This window comes from Osmia lignaria, chromosome 16, assembly GCF_051020975.1.
Source record: "Osmia lignaria lignaria isolate PbOS001 chromosome 16, iyOsmLign1, whole genome shotgun sequence".
NCBI classification, from domain to species: domain Eukaryota; kingdom Metazoa; phylum Arthropoda; class Insecta; order Hymenoptera; family Megachilidae; genus Osmia; species Osmia lignaria.
In genome coordinates, this window is record NC_135047.1 from 3,191,519 (window position 1) to 3,209,973 (window position 18,455).

Below are 18,455 nucleotides of genomic sequence, written 5' to 3' on the forward strand. Positions count from 1 at the left end.
AATTACCACGGTATATTTGAAACCAGACAGACATTTATAAGACAGGTTGCACGACGCGTCTGACTAATGCGAAATCAGATACAAGTTTTCAGTATTAGTCATAATTAAAATTCCTCGATATTCCTCAATAATCATACAAATTCTCTATCTTCGCGCATAATAAATGAATTTTTCAAAGCTTCCCTATTCCGGAACGTCACCCTCGAACATTTTCAACCGAAACTCTACGTTCATCAAAATCGATGAAAGACCGCCATGGGCGGTAAGAACCGGAAGTAACTGGGTCCACGTGATGCAATCCATATGAGGACATGTGACTCGGCTCAATGTAACCCAGCATCGCCGTAGTAAAACAGTTCGTGGAGATATTTTTACAACACCAACCGTAGGATCCACTTTTTGAAAAATTCCTCACAGAGAACACCAAATCAACGAACGACGGTGTATATTTTTTTAACACCCCCGAAGACACCTTTAAAAATTCCAAGAAACGTTAGCAAGAATTTTCTAACTCTTCTGTTGAATTGAAAATGATCTTTGAAAGGATGCTTCGACGAAGATTGATCCATCAATCGTTAGGAGCGTACCTATCCGAGGAAAATCGAAGATCGCTGTGATTGAATCGATTTTCTCGAGGAAATTCTCTCTTGATTCTTGATAGTTGATCGTCGTTTCTCTGATTTGTCGCGGATGAAAGATCGGACAACAGTATGGCGCGGCACGATCAAGCTAAACAGCAGCGTTCGCCGTTCGAAACGTTATTAGAAGGTACGGATTAGCTTTGAATTTTCGTGTTGGCGAGGCGCCGCGACGCATGCGGCTTAGAACGTTGGCCAGGGAACGAAAATCGAGGAACGACAGCCTGAAAAGCGGCGCACGACGTTCCTAAGAATAAAATACACATCGGCTGTTCATCGCGCCGGCGAGTTGCAACTTCCGCGCGAGTTCATTGGCTCCAAGATCTTTGCCGTCGAATTTTTCTTTTTCTTTTTCTTTCAGCTTCCTCGGCAGGGTGAAACGAAGAGAGGTTACAGTCGATGTTGCAACATTGCGAAAGAAGATCCGCTCGCCCTCTTTCCAGATCACCCTTTCAATTTCTTTCTCCGCGTCAGATTTGAATTATAAATTTCTCAAACGTCTGATTTAGGCAGAAATATTCGAAGAAATCCTAAGAATTCAAAACTTTCGTTAGCATTGCTATTTGATAAAATGTATAAATGAATGAAAATTTTATTCCCAGAAATCAATGGAATAAATAATTTTTTTAAGAATCGATGAAAAGGGGTTGTTACTTGTAGCAACGACGCAGAAGAATGAAACTGCGGACACGTTGCCGGTGCTGTTACAAACAGACGCATTACGATCGATACCATCTGTCTGAATACAAATTGTGCCACTACGACTCGGGTGAAAATGTTGAAAAATTGATCAACCCTTAGGAAATTAGGGCTGGTTAGATATCACCGCGCACACGTGCTGCTACGAAACACGTTACACCGTACTACTTCGGTATCGATTGATGATAGAGACCACCCCCGTCTCCTTACGGTCATAATATTTAAGCCAATAACCGCGTGCAATCCCGTTAACCCAATAAACTGTGAAACATCGATGAAAATTTCATTGTTACGTACTATCAATCGACATTCCGCGTTCGTTGATGACAGGAACCGCCGTCTACGTCGTAGACTTCTCAACTCTTGCACAATCCGACCCGAAAGATTCGTCAGACACTTAATTAACTTCGTTTCAACACCAAACAAATTAATATTCAAAGATATCCTTGAAAAAGAAAAGAAAACACGATTGTTCTTTTTCAAATCACTATTGAAACTGCACTTGGATATTTGAATTCAACACAAAGCAGGTTCTGTTTGATGTTCCTTCGAAAGCACGATTTGATTCTATCCTATTTCATCAAGTTCACGCGCAGAAGTCTTATTTAGAAATTGCGATTGATCCAACTACGCGAGTAGGTTTCACAGAGAAACGAATTTTCTCTTCCTTTGACACCGCGATTCAATTTAACCAGGGGAATCGTCGAATCTAGACGAAGTCTTATTTCAAAATCATAGGTACGTAGTTTAATTGTACCACAATTACACCAAATACGCGGAATGGAATTCACATGGATTTGGATTTCCACGAGAACCGTGATTATATTCAACCGCGCACGAATTATCAGCACTCGAAGTGATTAAGTTTTACTTTGAATTCACGATTACTTCAATTACGCGAATAGGTTTCACGTGGATTTCAATCGTCAACTTTACGCGATAGCCTTAATTGATAATTGAAATTACTGTAATTATGAATTTTTCCTCGAATTCTTTCGAAAATCACTACTGCACTCGATCGTACACTTGGAAAGCTTTCGCCTAGAAACGTGTTCTACGATATCCTTATCGCGTCTGACGATTGTTTAACAAACGAATCGTGGCAACAACGTGACGGTGACGTCTTCGGTTGAACCGCACTCGTCATACTTTATTTCCAGTGCACCGTGCCGCGTACAAATGGTGACTGGCGTGTAACCGGCCGCGGATATTACGCCATGAAATTCAGAAGCGGGCCAACGTGCCGCCACTTTTCTTCGTCAAATCTATATTTAGTTGCGAATTCGATCGACAAACGGACTGTGGTACCCCCTGGCGATACGTCGGGGGATGAAATTCGCGAATGCACCCCGAACAGGAACGGAATCTCCTCGCGTGTTCGCGATGACGTTAGCAATCCTCGTTTTTCACGTGCGATCGTTCGATCGATCGGGAATGCGGAGAACCTTGGATTATCTAATGATGCCCGATTAATGACCCGTAGAACAGACGAATAATTCGAGCAACGGGTTGCGCAATCATTCAACGCTGTTTACAAACAGTAATCTTCTGTGTGTATATATGAACGATGCAGATGCAAAATCTTCTTTATCGAATCTAATTTTCATTTGATTTTTATTTTTATTTCATTATTTCATTCTTGAATAAATATTTAAAGAATCATGTTGTGTAATGTTAATTTATCTTTTTGAATAAATTATATCATTTATGCAAAGTAGCGAGGGAAAATTTTAATTTGAAATTAATTAAAAATTGTAATTCTAATTATAACATGTCTGGTTATGCATGGCCTTTACTACTGTGACAGGCAGAATTTGTCAAATTTTGAAAAGATATTATAATAGTAAAATTCAAAGTGAAGAAAATGTAGTGTTTAAGAAATTGTGATTTTGATTGATAGCATCTGTTTCGAGCGATTATCGCATAGGCTAACCGGTTTATTTCAATTCGTTTATGATTATTAATTTCGTGACGCGGTATAGTAGGATAGACGGTGCAATAATGATTTGCAAGGCCTAATTACGTCATGGGATTAATTTGGCTATGATGGAACGAGGTAAGACACGTAATGCATGCTAAATCGATATATGTCGTAACACGTAAGGAATCTACTCTCGTCGAGAAACCACACTGCTTATTTATCATTTCTCCCAAATTCTTTTTTTTTCTTCCTCGCAACATAAACTTCCTATAAAAAGATTTTGACATTCTGAAACGAGGACTACGTGAAACCTTGATAACGAAAAGAGAACGGCGTGCGTAAGATGATCTAATAAATTTTTAACAGAGAAGAAATATGAAATTATAATTGACAATGTGTCGTGCCTGTAAAAATATTTGCTGAAAAAATTATATAAAAAGAGAATAGTATATTGTAATTAAATTATCGATGCGAAGAGAGCCTGAAACAAAATTTATAAAGGGGTGGTGGGAAAAGCGGATATTACCATCTTTGAAGAAGATGGTAATGTGCAATAAGCAGCATACACCCATGCACATGCGTTGAAAATGCACAAAATTGCACCGCATGATTTCTTGATGATTCCACTGATCATTGTGGTAGAATCTTGAATATTCGTTTCCCTTTAACAATATTCTTAGGTAACGATGAAAAGATTATATATATATAAAAGATGATCGACTGGAATGCAAACTTATTATTTATAATCTACTAGCAATTTTTTAAATATATTTGTAAAATCTATTAAGTCTTTTTAAGAAGAATTATTGCAATATTATCTAAGGTCTATAAAATGAAATTGTGCTCAAAACGAAAATTATTTTAAATTAAAAAATAAATGCAAAATATGAATTATTGCTTATATAAAAATAAACTTATATGGAATTGATTTTAATTTAAAAAGAAACGCGTTCGCGAATAAAGTGCATAAATCATTTCTAAGTAACTGTGACACCAGTGTAGTGTCTTCAGCGGTGCTTTCATAATACCACAAAAAAACCAACAACAAAAATGCATTTTCACTCACGATTCGACGGAATTCTGCAATTTCTTCAGTTTCTCTTCGAGTGCGAGTGCTGCGGCTTCTGTGAAAGCAGCCAGATATGCTAGAACAGGTCCTGTCAGGGCTTTCACCTCCTCTGTCAATGGTTTCAGCTTCTCAGCTTCTGTCACTAACTCCTATGTAATACAAAAAATGAAATTTTTAATTAGAAATAAGTTTATGTCATAAATCATCCAAAATAGTTTTGATTCTGTCATAGAATGACAAAAAATGATAAATTTTTTTATTAATCCAAACTGTGATCGTTTCAATTGAAAATTATGTCAATAAATAATTCTACAAAAATACTTACACGTAGAGCTTTGATGGTATCGAGCAAGCTCTGCTTCGACCGAATCACAGTGTCCAAAAGTCTACTCTTTTCCTCAATCGCGTTTACACGAGTTTCAATGAGGGACCATTGCGTTTCCAAGTCTTCCCAATGTTTCGACAATGCTTCCAAAGCATCTCTACGACCTTCTAATCCAGACACCAATTTTTTCCATTCAGAACTGATCTCAGATATTTGCTCTTCTATAGTCTTTTTATTGTTATCATCAGCCAAACGAAGCACCTCGCGACTGCGTTCGTTTAGGAGATCCAATTCGAATTGTTGATTCTAATAAAATAAAACATAAAGAAACCATTAAATTTCCATACTCGTCGTGGTAAAAACGAAACGATGATTGTATACACACTTGTATGTCGTTTAGAGCGTGCGTGATTTTCTGAATATTGAATTGCAATCCAGCTAGTGTGGTGACAGGTTCATCAGTGAATCTTGTTCTTGCGATGACAGCACGAACACGTTCCAAAGTTTGCGTGTAATCCTTCCACGTTTCAGCACCTTGTTCCAGTCTCGCACGATGTGATTTAGCAGTGTTCAAAGTGTTCTTCAACAACTGAGTGTGCTGCTGTTGTTCCGCGCTCAGCTCTTCTTGCTCGGAGGTGTTCAGAGATGGCCAGATTTTGTCGGCTGCTTGTTGGATCTGTTGAGACACTAATTCGCGAATGGAGGGCTCGCTGCTGAAGTAAATCTGCAAATTAAATTAAATGATGTTGGAATGTTATGATGTTTCATTTATTTAGAGATATAGGAAGCAGAGATTGGATTATAGAAAATTGAACTTGGATCATTTTTATTAATTATGGGGATTAGGAGTAATTCGAATATTAAATACTGATTATACAAACCTTGTGTTCCTCAAGATCACTGAGAATATTCTCAAAATCGAGCCCATCCTTGTCGCTTTCCAACCGGATCTCCGCTTCACGAACCCAGTTTCGAAGCTTATCAGTCAACGCAGCATATTCCTGTCGCATTTTCATGTTACTTTCCAAATAATTGCCACGTTCCTCCATTTCCCTTGGCAAAGACGACAACAGAGAAACAGCTTCGCTAAGCATCTCTTTCAACGACCCAGGCATACCTTCTTCGTAAGGCATAGAATTCTTTAGATTTCTGATTCTATCTAGATGTTCATTAACAGCCTCGCAAAGCTCGTTATGCTTCTTCAGTTCAGCTTCGACACTGGTTGGATCTCTTTCTAGAAGTGGTCTGGATTTTACTTCCTTCTCTTTATCCTCCAACCAATCAAGAATCTCAGCTAATTCATTCGCTAGTCTCTTGTGCTCTGCTGCAGCCAACTCGTGTTGCTCTCTCTGAGTCTCCACAGCTCTTCTTAGACCCTGAAGCTGTTGTTTCAATGATTGCAATTGTTCTGTTATGTTGTTTCTATCCGCAGTGGAACCTTCCGCCGCGATTTGCTGGCCTTTGTCTGTTGCACTGGCGAGGGTGGCTTCGCATTCTTGAATCTTCAAAATCGCATCGTCGTACCTGAACAAAGAAATGAAATGAAAGTGTTGAATTTTTTTTGGAAATTATTGTAATTAAAATAAAATGAAATAGTACCTTTTAATCTTTTCTTCTATGGTTTGTCCAGAGTTCTCAATGTCCCTGACAATCTCTGTATACTTAGCGATGAAGGTGGTAATTTCGGTAATCAAAGCGATAAATTGCTGCCTCAATAAAAGTAATTGACGAAGTTTAGCGATCTGAGACTCGATGGCTTTTATAAGATCATCCTGTTGCGTCAACACACCATGAAGATCAGCAACATTGACCGATTGTAAATCAGACAGTTTCGCCTTATTCCCTTTCAGATCGTTCAAGATCCTTTCATAAGCATCTAACATGGCTTCGACGTCTTCGACGCGAGAACCAATCGGTTTATTAAGTTCGTGAAGTTCTTTCTGTACGTCGGTCATGTACTGTACTGCCTCGGCTACTCGTGCCAATGATTCTTCAGCTTCGTCGATGCTCTTTTGAAGAGCGACAGCTCTTTCGTTTATGATTCCAGCTACTCTGCCGTGTGCTTCCTTCATGTTCTGAAGCTGTTCGTTTAATTCTAACTTGTCAGCGTCGCTTACTGTTGGCAGGATGGATTTTCCTTGTTGAAGGATCTTCTCGATGTCGTCTGCGTAGTCCTTGGCTTCCTTCTTCAGACGGTCGTACTAGAATCATAAGGAGAAATTAGTTAATTATCGATGGACATTAAAATCTAATTAGCACTCGAATGAAAAATTCTTTTAACAAATTACCTTAGCAAGTTGTTCTCGCAGAATATCAATACTGGACGTTCGTAGATCCGAAGAAATAGCTACTTCAGCCTCGTTAACCCATCTCTTACATTTATCCATTTCACTCTCGAATGCTTTGCGACCCTGAAGAAGGTCCGCCAATGCTGCCTGTTTCTCACGAGCTTCGCTCTTCAGCTCATCGTAGTCCTTATTCAATTCGTTCAAGACACCTTCTAATTTAGCTCGATCATCGTCGTTGCATTCCTTCAGCAAATTATGTCCATGCTTCAAAATATCATTTAGATCTTTCTCGCTGAAGGAATCGATATCCGATTCCAATTCATTGTGCTGCACGATATCTTGCTCCACTTTCGCAGCCTTCAGAGGTAAGTAACCGCTGAGTTTCTTCAGGTTGTTGCTCTTAGACTTGATCCAAGCTCGGGCACGTTCCAAATCAGCTTCGAATTTGCGACGAGCATCAGCAGCAGCGGTAGCTGTAGAAATTCCTTCGGTTAACAGGGTGCAGAGTTGTGCCTGTTCTCCGCGCAGAGCTTTCGTCTCGTTCTCCAATTGCTGCTGCTCGTTGGTTTCCAGTTCGTTTTGCATGTTTCCAACTCGTTTCTCCAAGGTGTCGATCACCAGCTGCTTTCCTTCAGCTTCCTTCAGCATCGCCTGAAACATATAAGCTCGCTTGAATTTCCAAACAAATGTGCTGGATAAAATAATATCTAGAAAAATAGAAGAGAAATTTAAATTTTCAGTTAGCAAAGATTTGATAAATTAAATTTTTTATCAAAATACCTTCAGAGCCAGGAGTCTCTCTTCAGCCTGTTTGCTATCATATCCCACTGGTTCCGACAATTGAACCTGTTCTTTCTTCTGTTGTATCCAATCTCTGTTCTCTTCAATTTCTTGTCTTGTCGCTTCTATACCCTGAGCCGTCATGTCCAGCACCTGTCCCTTTCTCTGCAGCTTCTTAGCGATATCAGCGTATCTTCTCTCCACCGATTTAATCTGTTCCTCGATTTGCTGAGAATCCAGGTTGCTCACGGAATCCATCACTTGATCACCGAGGCTCTTCACCTCGTTCAACTTCCCAGGTCCTTGAGATTCAAACTCAGCTGTGATCTCTTTCACACTCGATATCTTCTGTCCGATCGTCTGTCCGTTGCCTTTCTCGATCACGTCCACCTTCTTCGACAACGCGTCCAACCAGGATTGAACAGTTTGCACTTGCGAGCGATACTTTTGAATTAAATCCTGAGCAGCTTGTTTTCCAGCTATGGCATCGGTCAATTCCGATTCAAGTTTGTTCAGACCTTCCTCGATGTCGTGATCGCCTTCGTGGAGGGACAGCTCGGTCAACGCGTGCGTTCTGCGTTCGCCAACGTTCCCCAGAAGATCGTTCATCGCCTGCAATTCAGCGTGCGCGGCTTCGGAACGCAATTTCGCTGGCCGAGACTTCCATTCGGCGCACAAGGCTCGTTGCTGATTTATCCAGGCTCGAAGGACGTTTTTCTGTCGGGTCTGCTCTTCGAGATCGTGCAGAGACTTGGTGACATTCATCAGATGTCCTTGCGCTTGGTCGATCAATTCCTCAAGTTTATTTCGAACCTCCACCTCCCTCGCTGGGATTTGCACAGCTGGAGCATCCAGAGGACTTCCTGGTCTGGACACGCACGCAACCGCGGCTTCGCAAGCTTCCACCGCCAAAGCTAATCGCGTCTTCTCGCCTTGAAGCTTATTGTGCAAGGTCCGCGCTGTTTCGAATCGCTGTTTCGCCATTTCAAGAGTATCCAACGGCGCTTCCATTTCCTGGGCGATTTCAGGCTCGTACGCGTCCAGGTTCTTCATGATGCTCTCCAAAGTGTTCTCGTACTCTTGGAATTTCACCAGAGACTCGGCTAATCGTTTCTTGATCTGCAACGCGGTGTTCAGTAGAGAATTGTAACTCTCTTGCATATTTTGCAGCTGGGTTTCGATGATGGTTTTGATTTCCGGGTTCGCAGCCACGTAACGAGTGATCTGCCCGTTTCCTTTCAGCTTCAGGTCGTCGAGTACACTCGCGTAGTTCTCGATTTCAACAAGTAAATTCTCGTGTTGTTGAATTTGCGAGACCGTTTGCTCTTTGTTAGTAATGTACAGTGAATTGTGGCCCATCAGTCGGAAGGATATCAGCAACAACCAACTTCCGGTCTCTTGCAAGGCTGCCTGGTAAGCGTTGTACTCTTGTATCTCATTCTCGATCAGTTTCTCTCTTTCGTCGACGGTGCTGCTTAAACTTTGCCAACGATTCAGCAATTCTTTCGTTTGTTCCAGAGGTGTGTTCTTCTTTGCCAATTTTGATAATTCTTCGGCTTCTTCCATCAGATGATCCAACTCGGACTTCTTCTTTCGGACCTCTTCTTTGATATGCCCATAACGTTCCAATAACGTCTTCATGTCGCCAAATTCTCCCTTCGTGTCTGGCAGCTCTTGGATACTCTTCTCTGTTACTTCCAACCAACGTTTCAATTTTCCATGGGCCTCGCTGTGATCTTCCCAGCGATTCAGTAAGGATTTCAGCTGCGCTTGAACTGTGTTCAGGTCGATGCTTAATTGTTCCCAGCTTGAGAGGAGGCCGGCCATGTCTGATCTTAATTGCTCCTGTTGCTCTGGGACTGCGGTGTCGATTGCTTTTGTGAATGCATCTTGGAGGGTTGAGAGTAAGTGTTGGCCCTCTGTGATCCTCGTTGCAACGATCTATGAAAGAAATGGATAATAATAATTTTTAAAAAATCGCTGAGGTAGAATTTGGATGACTGCGAAGAATTGTTTAATTAAAAATTCTCATAAAAATATCAAGAAAGAACTCACTTTAATGGTCTCCAATTTGTCTTTCGCCCATTCAACGTCTCCAACACCCATGCAGTCCTGCACCGACCCTCGTGCAATACGTAACCACTCTTCCATTTCCTTCTTCGCTTTTAGGAACTCTGTATGATCAGAAAGATTCTTCTCCACCCGGGAAACCAGACCTTGCATATCCGTCAGCAAAGATGTATACGCAGACTGCAGTTGGACAGTCTTGTCACGAGCCCAACTGCAGGCACTCATTTCCAACAGAGCTTCGCATTTATCATTCAAATCCTCCAGAACAGGCTTCTGTTGGATAGCTTCTTCTACAAGACTCTTACAACGAACCAGGTCTTCTGGAGTCTTGTTCTCCTTCGCCTGTTCGTCGTTCACCTTCTTCTGGAAGTGATCTATCCATCTCTTCATGCTGTCCAACGCAGCTGTGAATTGAGACCAACTGGAGATGCAATTGGACAAGGTCTTCTGCGACTCGTGACACTGTGCTTGCAAGGATTTCCAGTTTGCTTGCAACTGTTTCACATCCTGTTTTATGGTCTCCTGGCCTTCCGGACCGGTGCTAGCAATTACAGCGTCGCTTAGTTGGATCACTTTAGAGATCAGATTTTCTCCTTTGGGAAGAGAAGCAATGATTTGGTTCACTTTGTTCTCCCTTTCGATGATTCGATCCTTTTCACCATGGGTGTCGCAGTTTTGTTGCAATTCCAGCTTTGTGTGTCGAACCCAGTCGGCTGCCTCGTTGTGGGCTTGTTGGAACTTTTCATGGTCGTTCACTTGCTCCTCCAGGTTCTAAAGAATTTAATAATCGCAAATGAAGTTTAAAAATGAACAGAAACAAGCACAGAATACCTACCTTTATTTTCTCAGCGATCAGTTTATTCAATTCATCGTATTTCGCGATGGTAGATTGGTAAGGACCAACTGGTATGCTGGAGTCTTCAGCAAGACGAGCCTTCAAACGATCCACTGTTTCACCGTGTCCTTGAATATCTCTCTGCACTGTCTTATATTTCTCCAAAACCGCTTTTTTCTCGCTCAGATCATTCTTATACATTTCACCCGGTTGGATCTTGCCCTCGATCTCCTCGATCCAATCGGTAGTGAGTCGATGGATCTTATTCAGCTCCTCCAACGCGGTTGCCCTTGCTGCGAGTTTCTGTCTGATGTCCTCTACATTCACCAGCAATTTCTCGAACTCTGTCTTCAGGTTCTCTGTGTCTTCCTGAATCTTCGCTGCTCCATTTTGCTCTGTATTCATGATTACTTTTTCCTTTAGCTCAAGAGCGTAACGCAGTTTGTTTTGACCTTGCTCCAGGGACTGTCTGATGGCTTTGCAGGTGTGTAATTTATTGTTCACTTCGGTTAAGGTACTTGGAATCTCTTTGCATTCGCTTAGTTTGTCTCGAGTTCGCTCGATCCAGTCCTGGCACTCTTGGTACAGGGTATTGTGCTGTTGGTGTTCCTGAAAATGAAGGGATGCGGGTGGTTTTATTTCAACGAAGGAAGAATTGTAGAAGCAGGAGTGTCAGAGACAGAATCTTTATTAGTTCGAATCCAATACCTGGTAATGTAGCTCCAATCGTCTCATTATCTCCTTGGCCAGAGACAAAAGTGCATTGTACTTGGTGGTAAATTGGGTGATAGCATTGGAGACCCTGGTATCAGCACAGGTGTCCAACAGTATCTGAGCTTTCATGTTCAAAGCATCGAGCTCCTTCTGCCAGTCGAACAACGTCTGCAGGTGAATCTGGAATTGTTCAAGGACATTCTTCTTCTCCTCCAAGCTATCCTGTAACTTGTTGAAGGATTGCACCAGCTGTTCAGTCTGAGTGAGCCATTCGGTTGCCTCGGAGAATTGATCTTCGTATACAGTCCATAGCACGATGCCTTCTTCTAATAAGCTCTTCGTATGGTTCAACGAATCCCTATAATAAAAAACGTATCTTAGCAATGTGATTTTCATTAGACACCAAAGATTTACCAATATCTTCTACTTACACGTAGCTATCGTACTCTTCCTGCAACAACGCTACTTTCTCTTCAATTATTTCTTTGTCTTCTTCGTCAGCGATCTGGCAAGCAGCGTTTCCTTGTTCCAATGCATGCTGCAGCTTCTTCTGACCCTCTGGTAACTCGCTTTGGAGAACCTTTAACTGAGTGATCTTATTCGCCAGACACTCCTTGTCACCTGTGGGTTCTGAATACTTCCCAAGTCTCTCTTTAGCTGCTCGTATCCATTGAATGAACTCGTTGCCACTGTCGATGAAGGATTGATGTTGCTCAACAGTCTCCTTCTGTTTCGCGTATAATTCTTGCGCCTGTTTGCTCAGGGTCTTGTATTTGATCGAGATCTCGGTGGCTGGTGTAGCCTGCCGAAGATCCTCCGCTTTAGTAGTGACAGATTGTATCATGGGTTCAAAGGCTACGATGTCCTGGACGATACTGTTGGTCTGCCTCAGGTTCGCCTTCCTTTCGCCAATGGCCAAGGAACTCAGTCCAGCTAGACCTTTCCTGGTCGCAACCTGCTGCAACTTTGCCTCTCTGTCATTGATCCATTGCTGAAGTTGCAAATAAGACGAGCTGTAGTCTGCCCATTGGAGCAAACTGGTCTCCAAATGGACCTTGGTGGTCGAAATCTTCTTCACTAGTCTCTCCCAGTCGTTCTGGATCTCCTTCAACTGCGCGTTGATCTCTTCGCGACCGTCCGACCTGGTGTTCCTCATCACCTTCTCGCCACAATTCACAGTTAGGTGTACCAGGTTCTGACCCTCCTCTCGCTTCCTCAGCAACTCTTGAATATTATCCAGTCTGTTTTGTAATTCTTCGCGACTACTGGTAGAGGCAGCTTCCGTTCCTTTCCGAATGATCTGCTTCGCGTTCTCTATCCACGCGCGTGTCTTCGCCAAGTTAGCCTCGTACTCTTTGTGCTGGGCCAAATTTGTCTCCACTTTGTTTAACACGTCTTTGGCAAGATTCACTTGAACCTGGTATCGTGAGTTCAAAAGACGCAGCTGGTTGTTTATGTAAGTGTCCAGGTGAGAGGAGAGCAGACCCGAGGCTGTCTTATTGAACCTATCGATCTGCTCTTGGCCTTTGAGCAGGTTCTCCAGTATCTCCTTCACTTCCTGCACCTGCTTCTCTTTCTCCTTCACGTTTGGTAACAGGGAGTTCTTCTGTGCCTTAATGAGAATGTCGAACTGTTGCAACCAATCGCTTAGTCTTTCGTATTCGTCCTTGTAATCGCGCCATTGACTGACGGTTTGTTCCAGCTTGTCCTTCTGCTGCTTGATTTCTGGAATACCAGTGTGAACGTGAGTTAATTAAATTCAAATAATATTAAAATAATCCCCTTACCTCTGAACAATTCCTCGAAACTCTGGGTCAAAGCTCGGACCTCCTTCTTCAGGATTTCTTGACCCTGAGGACTGGTACTGGCGCTGGCGACCTTCTCAGTATGCTGAAGTTGTTCCACCAGCAACTCTCCCTGGGCCTTCTTATTCAACAAGCTTTCTAAAGGAGCGACTGCGTTCTCGATAGCCAATTTATCGCTTAAAGGTCTCTGTTTCATAGATGCGATCTTTTCTCTAGCACGACTCAACCAGTTAATTATGTCATCGTGAGCTTCCTTGTATAGTCGATGATCCTTGTACTGTTCTTCTCTTTCCACCAGCAATGATTTAATTTTCTCAAACAATGTATCGAATCTATTTAAGATACTCTGGGCCTGTGATGCTGCTAAGCCTTGAGGTCCACTGGCGATCATCTCAGCGACCTTGATCTTCAGACTGTCCACTTCTATGTTCTCGCATCGGACCTTCTCTTCAAGAGCTTTTATACGTTCCAACTGGCACCTCTTCTCGGACATGGTTGTTTGGAAGGGTATGAATTCGTTCAAGGCCGTCTCCATGTAGTCCACTGTCTTATTCATGGATTGTATTTGCTCCAAAAGACCAGCCCACTTGTTGATGGAGTCGTCCAGGTTGGTCTTGGTCTCCAACATCTTCGATGCCAAAGCGCTCCACTGTTCCTGAAGCTTTCCAACAGCATCGTTGATGGCTTTGTGCCCAGTCGGTGCAGTGTTCGCTAAGACAGCCTGTGCTAGTTCTACGATTCCTTGAACCTTCGCGAAACCATCCTCTTTGTAAAGTAACAGATCCTGAACAATTTCCATTTTGTTCTCCAGGTCCTTCTGCGAGGATGCACCCAAGTCTGAGCAGTAAGCCAGTTTCTTTCTGATGTCGTCCAACCATCTGGTACACTCTGCCATCTGGTTGTCGAATTCCTGATGGGTAGTGACATACTGATGCCAGCGACTGTTCAAGTCCTTGACCTTGTTCGAGATCTGCTGGTACTTGATGCTCAGTTCTGACATGTGGGTAGTACGAGAAGTTATGTTCTTGTGAAGTTGTTGAGCCTTCTCTGTGACTGCGTCGATCTCCAATTCTTTCGCGCGAACTTGACCCTGAAGAGTACGGAGGAACTCAAGTTGTTCCTTCTTCTCCTGCAAAGTGGGCTTCAAGTCGACAGCGTGAAGCTTCGTGTCGGTTTCCCTCATCCAGGCAAGACACCTCTCCTTGGACGTCTCAAACTCGTTCCATTGCTGAAGTTTGTTCTCCAGAGTCTCGATAGTGGACTTCACAGCTGTGACCAAGCTCTCCCATTCTTGTTGAGAGGAATCTATCTGTGAACGAATGTTAATCTGACCCGACTCCAAAGTACCTGGGATCACCTTCTCTCCCAGTGTCCTTATTTGCTGAACCCTTGGTTTGTCCTCGGGTAGACTCTGAAGAAGGTTCTTCAGACGATCAAGATTCGTGTGAAGAGACACTCGCTCAAGTTCTGTGTCACCCCAAAGGATAACCGCATTGTGGGTCGCGTCTAACCATTCGTGGGTGTCTAAAACAGCCTTGCTGTATTGTTGATGATCACTGACGATGCCTTCGTACCTTTCAACGAACGCAGCGGCTCGTTTCAACACTGTAGCGTGTCTGTCGTTCAGTTTCTTCAAAGTTTGATGCACCTTGTCGGTGGAATCGGGAAGATTGTCAACCTTGTCGCGAAGATCGAGTAGGTCTTGTTGATGAGACTGTACGTCGTGCAAGAACGTGCGATAAATTTGCAACTGGGCTCGTTTCTCGTCCAGTGTGGTCTTCAATTCTATTTCTGGTTTCAGTTGAGCCTCGATGGTCTTCAACCACTTCTCGAATGCCTCGTTGGAATCGTCGAAACCTGACCATCGTGAAATCTTGGATTGTAATTCACGTTCGGTCGAGGCTACGCCGTCGTACAGTTCCTCGAAGGCTTGCTGAAGATCTAAGAGTTGCTGACGAACGATTTCTCTGCCTTCCATGCCTGTCGTAGGGTACAATCGCTCTCCAGCTTCCACTGTGTTGTTTATGAGGAGAGTTGCAGAGGATTGGCGGGCTAGAAGATCCTTCAGGGTTGCCACGTTCGAGGAGAGTTCTAGACGAGTGCCACTGATGTCTTCTTTGATGGACTGATAGGTGACTCGTGTGTTTGCTAGCCATTCTGAGCATTGTTTGTAGCGTTCTAGGTAGGCTGCGTGGTCTGCCACTGCTTGTTCGCATTTCTTCACCAGTTCCTATAATTCAAAGGATGCAAATTCACAGGCTCTTTATTTGAACTGATCAATGCTAGAGTGGATGATGAAAGAGGTAAGTTTTTGTTAGTTTACCTTAGCAGTTGCTTGGATGGACTGGAAACGAGAGGTGATTTGCTGGACACTGGCAGAGAACCTGGTTTCACCACTGATTTGCATCAGTTCTGATGATTCATCACTCATTTTGTCGAATTCAGCCTCGTTTTGCCGGAGATTCACGATCAATATCTATGAATAAAAGATATCTTTAGGTGTAAAGTACATTTGTTTAGGATGCACCACTTGTTTCATATAATGCACTGAGCAAATTAGGTCATTTTCTGTCCCTATGAAAACACCTTGACATTGAACTTGTTTTATGTACATGTTGTGTTCTTGTATGTATAATGGTAAAAAACAATGTTCCCTAGTCAGTATGAATTCAATCAATCGACAGGTTGAAACACGATTCTTCGATCAAGCATGCTTGAAACAACAGGTCTGCGTGCATCGAAGTAGAAACGATTGAAATCCTTGAGTACGTGTTAAGACGCTTGTGAAATTTCAGAAAATGTAAGTATAACAGTGTGAGAGGTGTGTAACAAGTCTTCCGAAATCTGTCAACAACTTTCCAATTAAGTACATTGAATATCTTCATGTACAAATCACACTGAAATAAGAAAAGAATAGAAGAAAGAAGATAACAGAGAGATACAGTGCAAAGAAAGATGAAAGGAGAACGCGAGAAGGGGACAATAATGAGAGATTCGTAGAAAAGAAAGCATCCACGCCTTGCTGAAGAGTTTTCAGGATTGATTTTATTCTTACTTGATCCAGGTGGTCGCCGAGGGCCACCAGTTCCGTCACTTCCGTGTCCCACGACAAGGCAGTTTTTTGTAGTGCCTAAGAAAGTTTTCCAAATACAATGCCTGAATTTAACGACAACCTCATCTCTCTCTCGTATCTTTTCCTCTTCTTAATAAATTCAAATACGCTACCTCACATTATATTATGTATTTGGGGGTGGAATTTTATATTTAACCCTTTTTCAGATTATGAGAATTGCAGCAGCTCTCCACAATTTAAACTAAGTATGCCTTAACTCTTTGAAAATTTATGTAATCCTTTATTATTTCGTAAAATATTGGTAAAACAGTATTAAATAATCCCCATAGGAAACAAAAAAAGGGTTCAACAAAATATTCTTAAAAAGAAGCGAAAAAAAGAACGGAACGTAAGGTGTGCACTAATAATTTCTTCTTTTTAATTAAAATATTACCTGATATTTTTCAAGCTGTTCCTGTTTCTCATCCAAAGTATTCTTCAACGAATAATTCTTCAAAGAAGACTCTGCATCAGTCAACCATGCTAACAATCTCTCTAAAGAATTCTCATACTCGCTCCATTGTTGGATTCTCTCTTCGATGCACCGAATAATATCGTTCACCGCAGTAGCAAACTTCTTCTGCTCGAATCTGTTCCAAAAATGAATTTAGAATTCATAGAAAAATGATTTACAATTTTCTTTACAGAATTTCATTTTTCTTACCTTAACGTAGCCAGGTCTCTTTCCATGGATTCTAATGATCTAGGGGATAAATTATGAGCACTCTGTGCTACGTGTTCACTGAGGATGTTTAATTTCAATTCTCCTTCTCTTTGACCATCTTGAAGTTCCATGATCTTAGCCAACTGAGCTTGAAGAGCAGCCTTGTTTCCTGTGTAATCACTGTAATTGGCCAACTGTTCCCATTGCTGTTTCTGATAATCCTGATAGGATTTCTGAAGGTCGTAGAATTGTTGGAACGTGTCTAGAAGAGTTTCCAAATTGGATATATTTTTCTGGGACATCTCAACCAGGTCATCGTATCGACCGGAAACGGAGGCAGCTTTCTGTTGAGCGTCAGATGGTGCTTGAGCTGTGTAAGACAGAGCATTGGCTTTCTCTGAGACTCCTTCGATGATACGTTTATATGCCAAGATTTCTTGATGCATTCCCTAGAAGAAGAAAATGTTTCTTCATCTATTAATCAGATCAAATCGTGAAACCTTCAAAACTCTCAATATTATTTTCTTCAGAAAATAAACACTGCCCATCTAAAAAATTTTCTGATCATTTTATGAAAAATAGAATTACCTTGCTCTTCAACAACTTCGATTTAATTTCCTGAAGAGACGACCAGATGATCGAGGAGTCCTGTTTCACAGACCTCTCCATAGTGTCCAACCAGGCCAGAATTTGTTGCAGAGTCTCTTGATAATTGGACCATTGCAAAGACTGAGCATCCTGTTTCTTCTGTTGCTCAGCTATTCCTTCCACCAGCTTGTCCCATCGTTCTCGAGCTTGTCTCAATTCATGACGAATCAGTTCTCGTCCCTGAGCCGATGTATCAGCTAGGATTCTTTCTCCAAAAGATATCAGACCTCCCAGTCGATGTTCACCTTGCTCCTTTTCAGCGAGCAGGATCTGCAGACGGGAAACCTTCTCTTCCAGGTTCCCACCAGCTTCCTCCTTCTTCAGGCTGGCTAAACTTTGCTCCAACTGAGTGAGCCAGGCATCGATGACCTTCAATTTTTCTTCGTAGGCACGGTGGTCATCCACGATGGTTTGACATCGAGTGACTACCTCTTTACTGAGGACGTGTAACAATTGGTATCTGAAATTGAAGATTTAAATTTTACCTTTCTACCCCTGATCAATAATGAAGTTAGAGAGTTTGTAATTAACCTCTTGCTAATTTGGGAGATCAGAGGTTTTATACGATCAACACCACTGGCATGGAGCAAACTATGAGACTTGTCGACAAACTCATCAATCTTGGATTCTTCTTTCAGTATGGCGTCGCGTTTCTCTTTCAAAGTCTGCAAACGAGCTTCCTTGTCCTGTAAAGTGGGTTGCAATTGCTGGTCTCTGAACGCAGCTTCCATGGCACAGAACCACTTTGTGTGTGCCTCCAATTTATCTTCAAAGTCCTGCCATTTTTGCAAGGCTGCTTTTTGCTTCTCCTCCACTGATTCTGTATAATATAGGAACAAATGATTTCTTTTGGTATTCGTACTAGAAGAATCATTCAAAGTTGAAGG

The 18,455-nt window shown here is 42.2% G+C and overlaps 1 protein-coding gene across 4 annotated transcripts in view; it reads right to left on the reverse strand.

Moving 5' to 3' along the window:
• Msp300 (Muscle-specific protein 300 kDa) overlaps nt 1-18,455 on the reverse strand; it is a 62,915-nt gene that overhangs the window by 20,819 nt on the left and 23,641 nt on the right. For all 4 annotated transcript variants that reach the window (XR_013063610.1, XM_076692952.1, XM_076692951.1 and 1 more), the window contains exons 16-33: nt 18,100-18,388; nt 17,509-18,028; nt 16,921-17,369; nt 16,651-16,846; nt 16,200-16,274; nt 15,468-15,620; nt 13,127-15,374; nt 11,771-13,064; nt 11,334-11,697; nt 10,626-11,234; nt 9,776-10,561; nt 7,721-9,661; nt 6,941-7,591; nt 6,252-6,853; nt 5,534-6,176; nt 5,038-5,376; nt 4,653-4,958; nt 4,325-4,476 (exon numbers count right to left, since the gene is read on the reverse strand). Coding sequence is in view for 3 of the 4 variants with exons in the window: in XM_076692952.1 (XP_076549067.1) it covers nt 4,325-4,476; nt 4,653-4,958; nt 5,038-5,376; nt 5,534-6,176; nt 6,252-6,853; nt 6,941-7,591; nt 7,721-9,661; nt 9,776-10,561; nt 10,626-11,234; nt 11,334-11,697; nt 11,771-13,064; nt 13,127-15,374; nt 15,468-15,620; nt 16,200-16,274; nt 16,651-16,846; nt 16,921-17,369; nt 17,509-18,028; nt 18,100-18,388 (11,617 nt within the window). In the remaining variant the exon portion in view is untranslated. The remainder of the gene's footprint in view (nt 1-4,324; nt 4,477-4,652; nt 4,959-5,037; nt 5,377-5,533; nt 6,177-6,251; nt 6,854-6,940; nt 7,592-7,720; nt 9,662-9,775; nt 10,562-10,625; nt 11,235-11,333; nt 11,698-11,770; nt 13,065-13,126; nt 15,375-15,467; nt 15,621-16,199; nt 16,275-16,650; nt 16,847-16,920; nt 17,370-17,508; nt 18,029-18,099; nt 18,389-18,455) is intronic.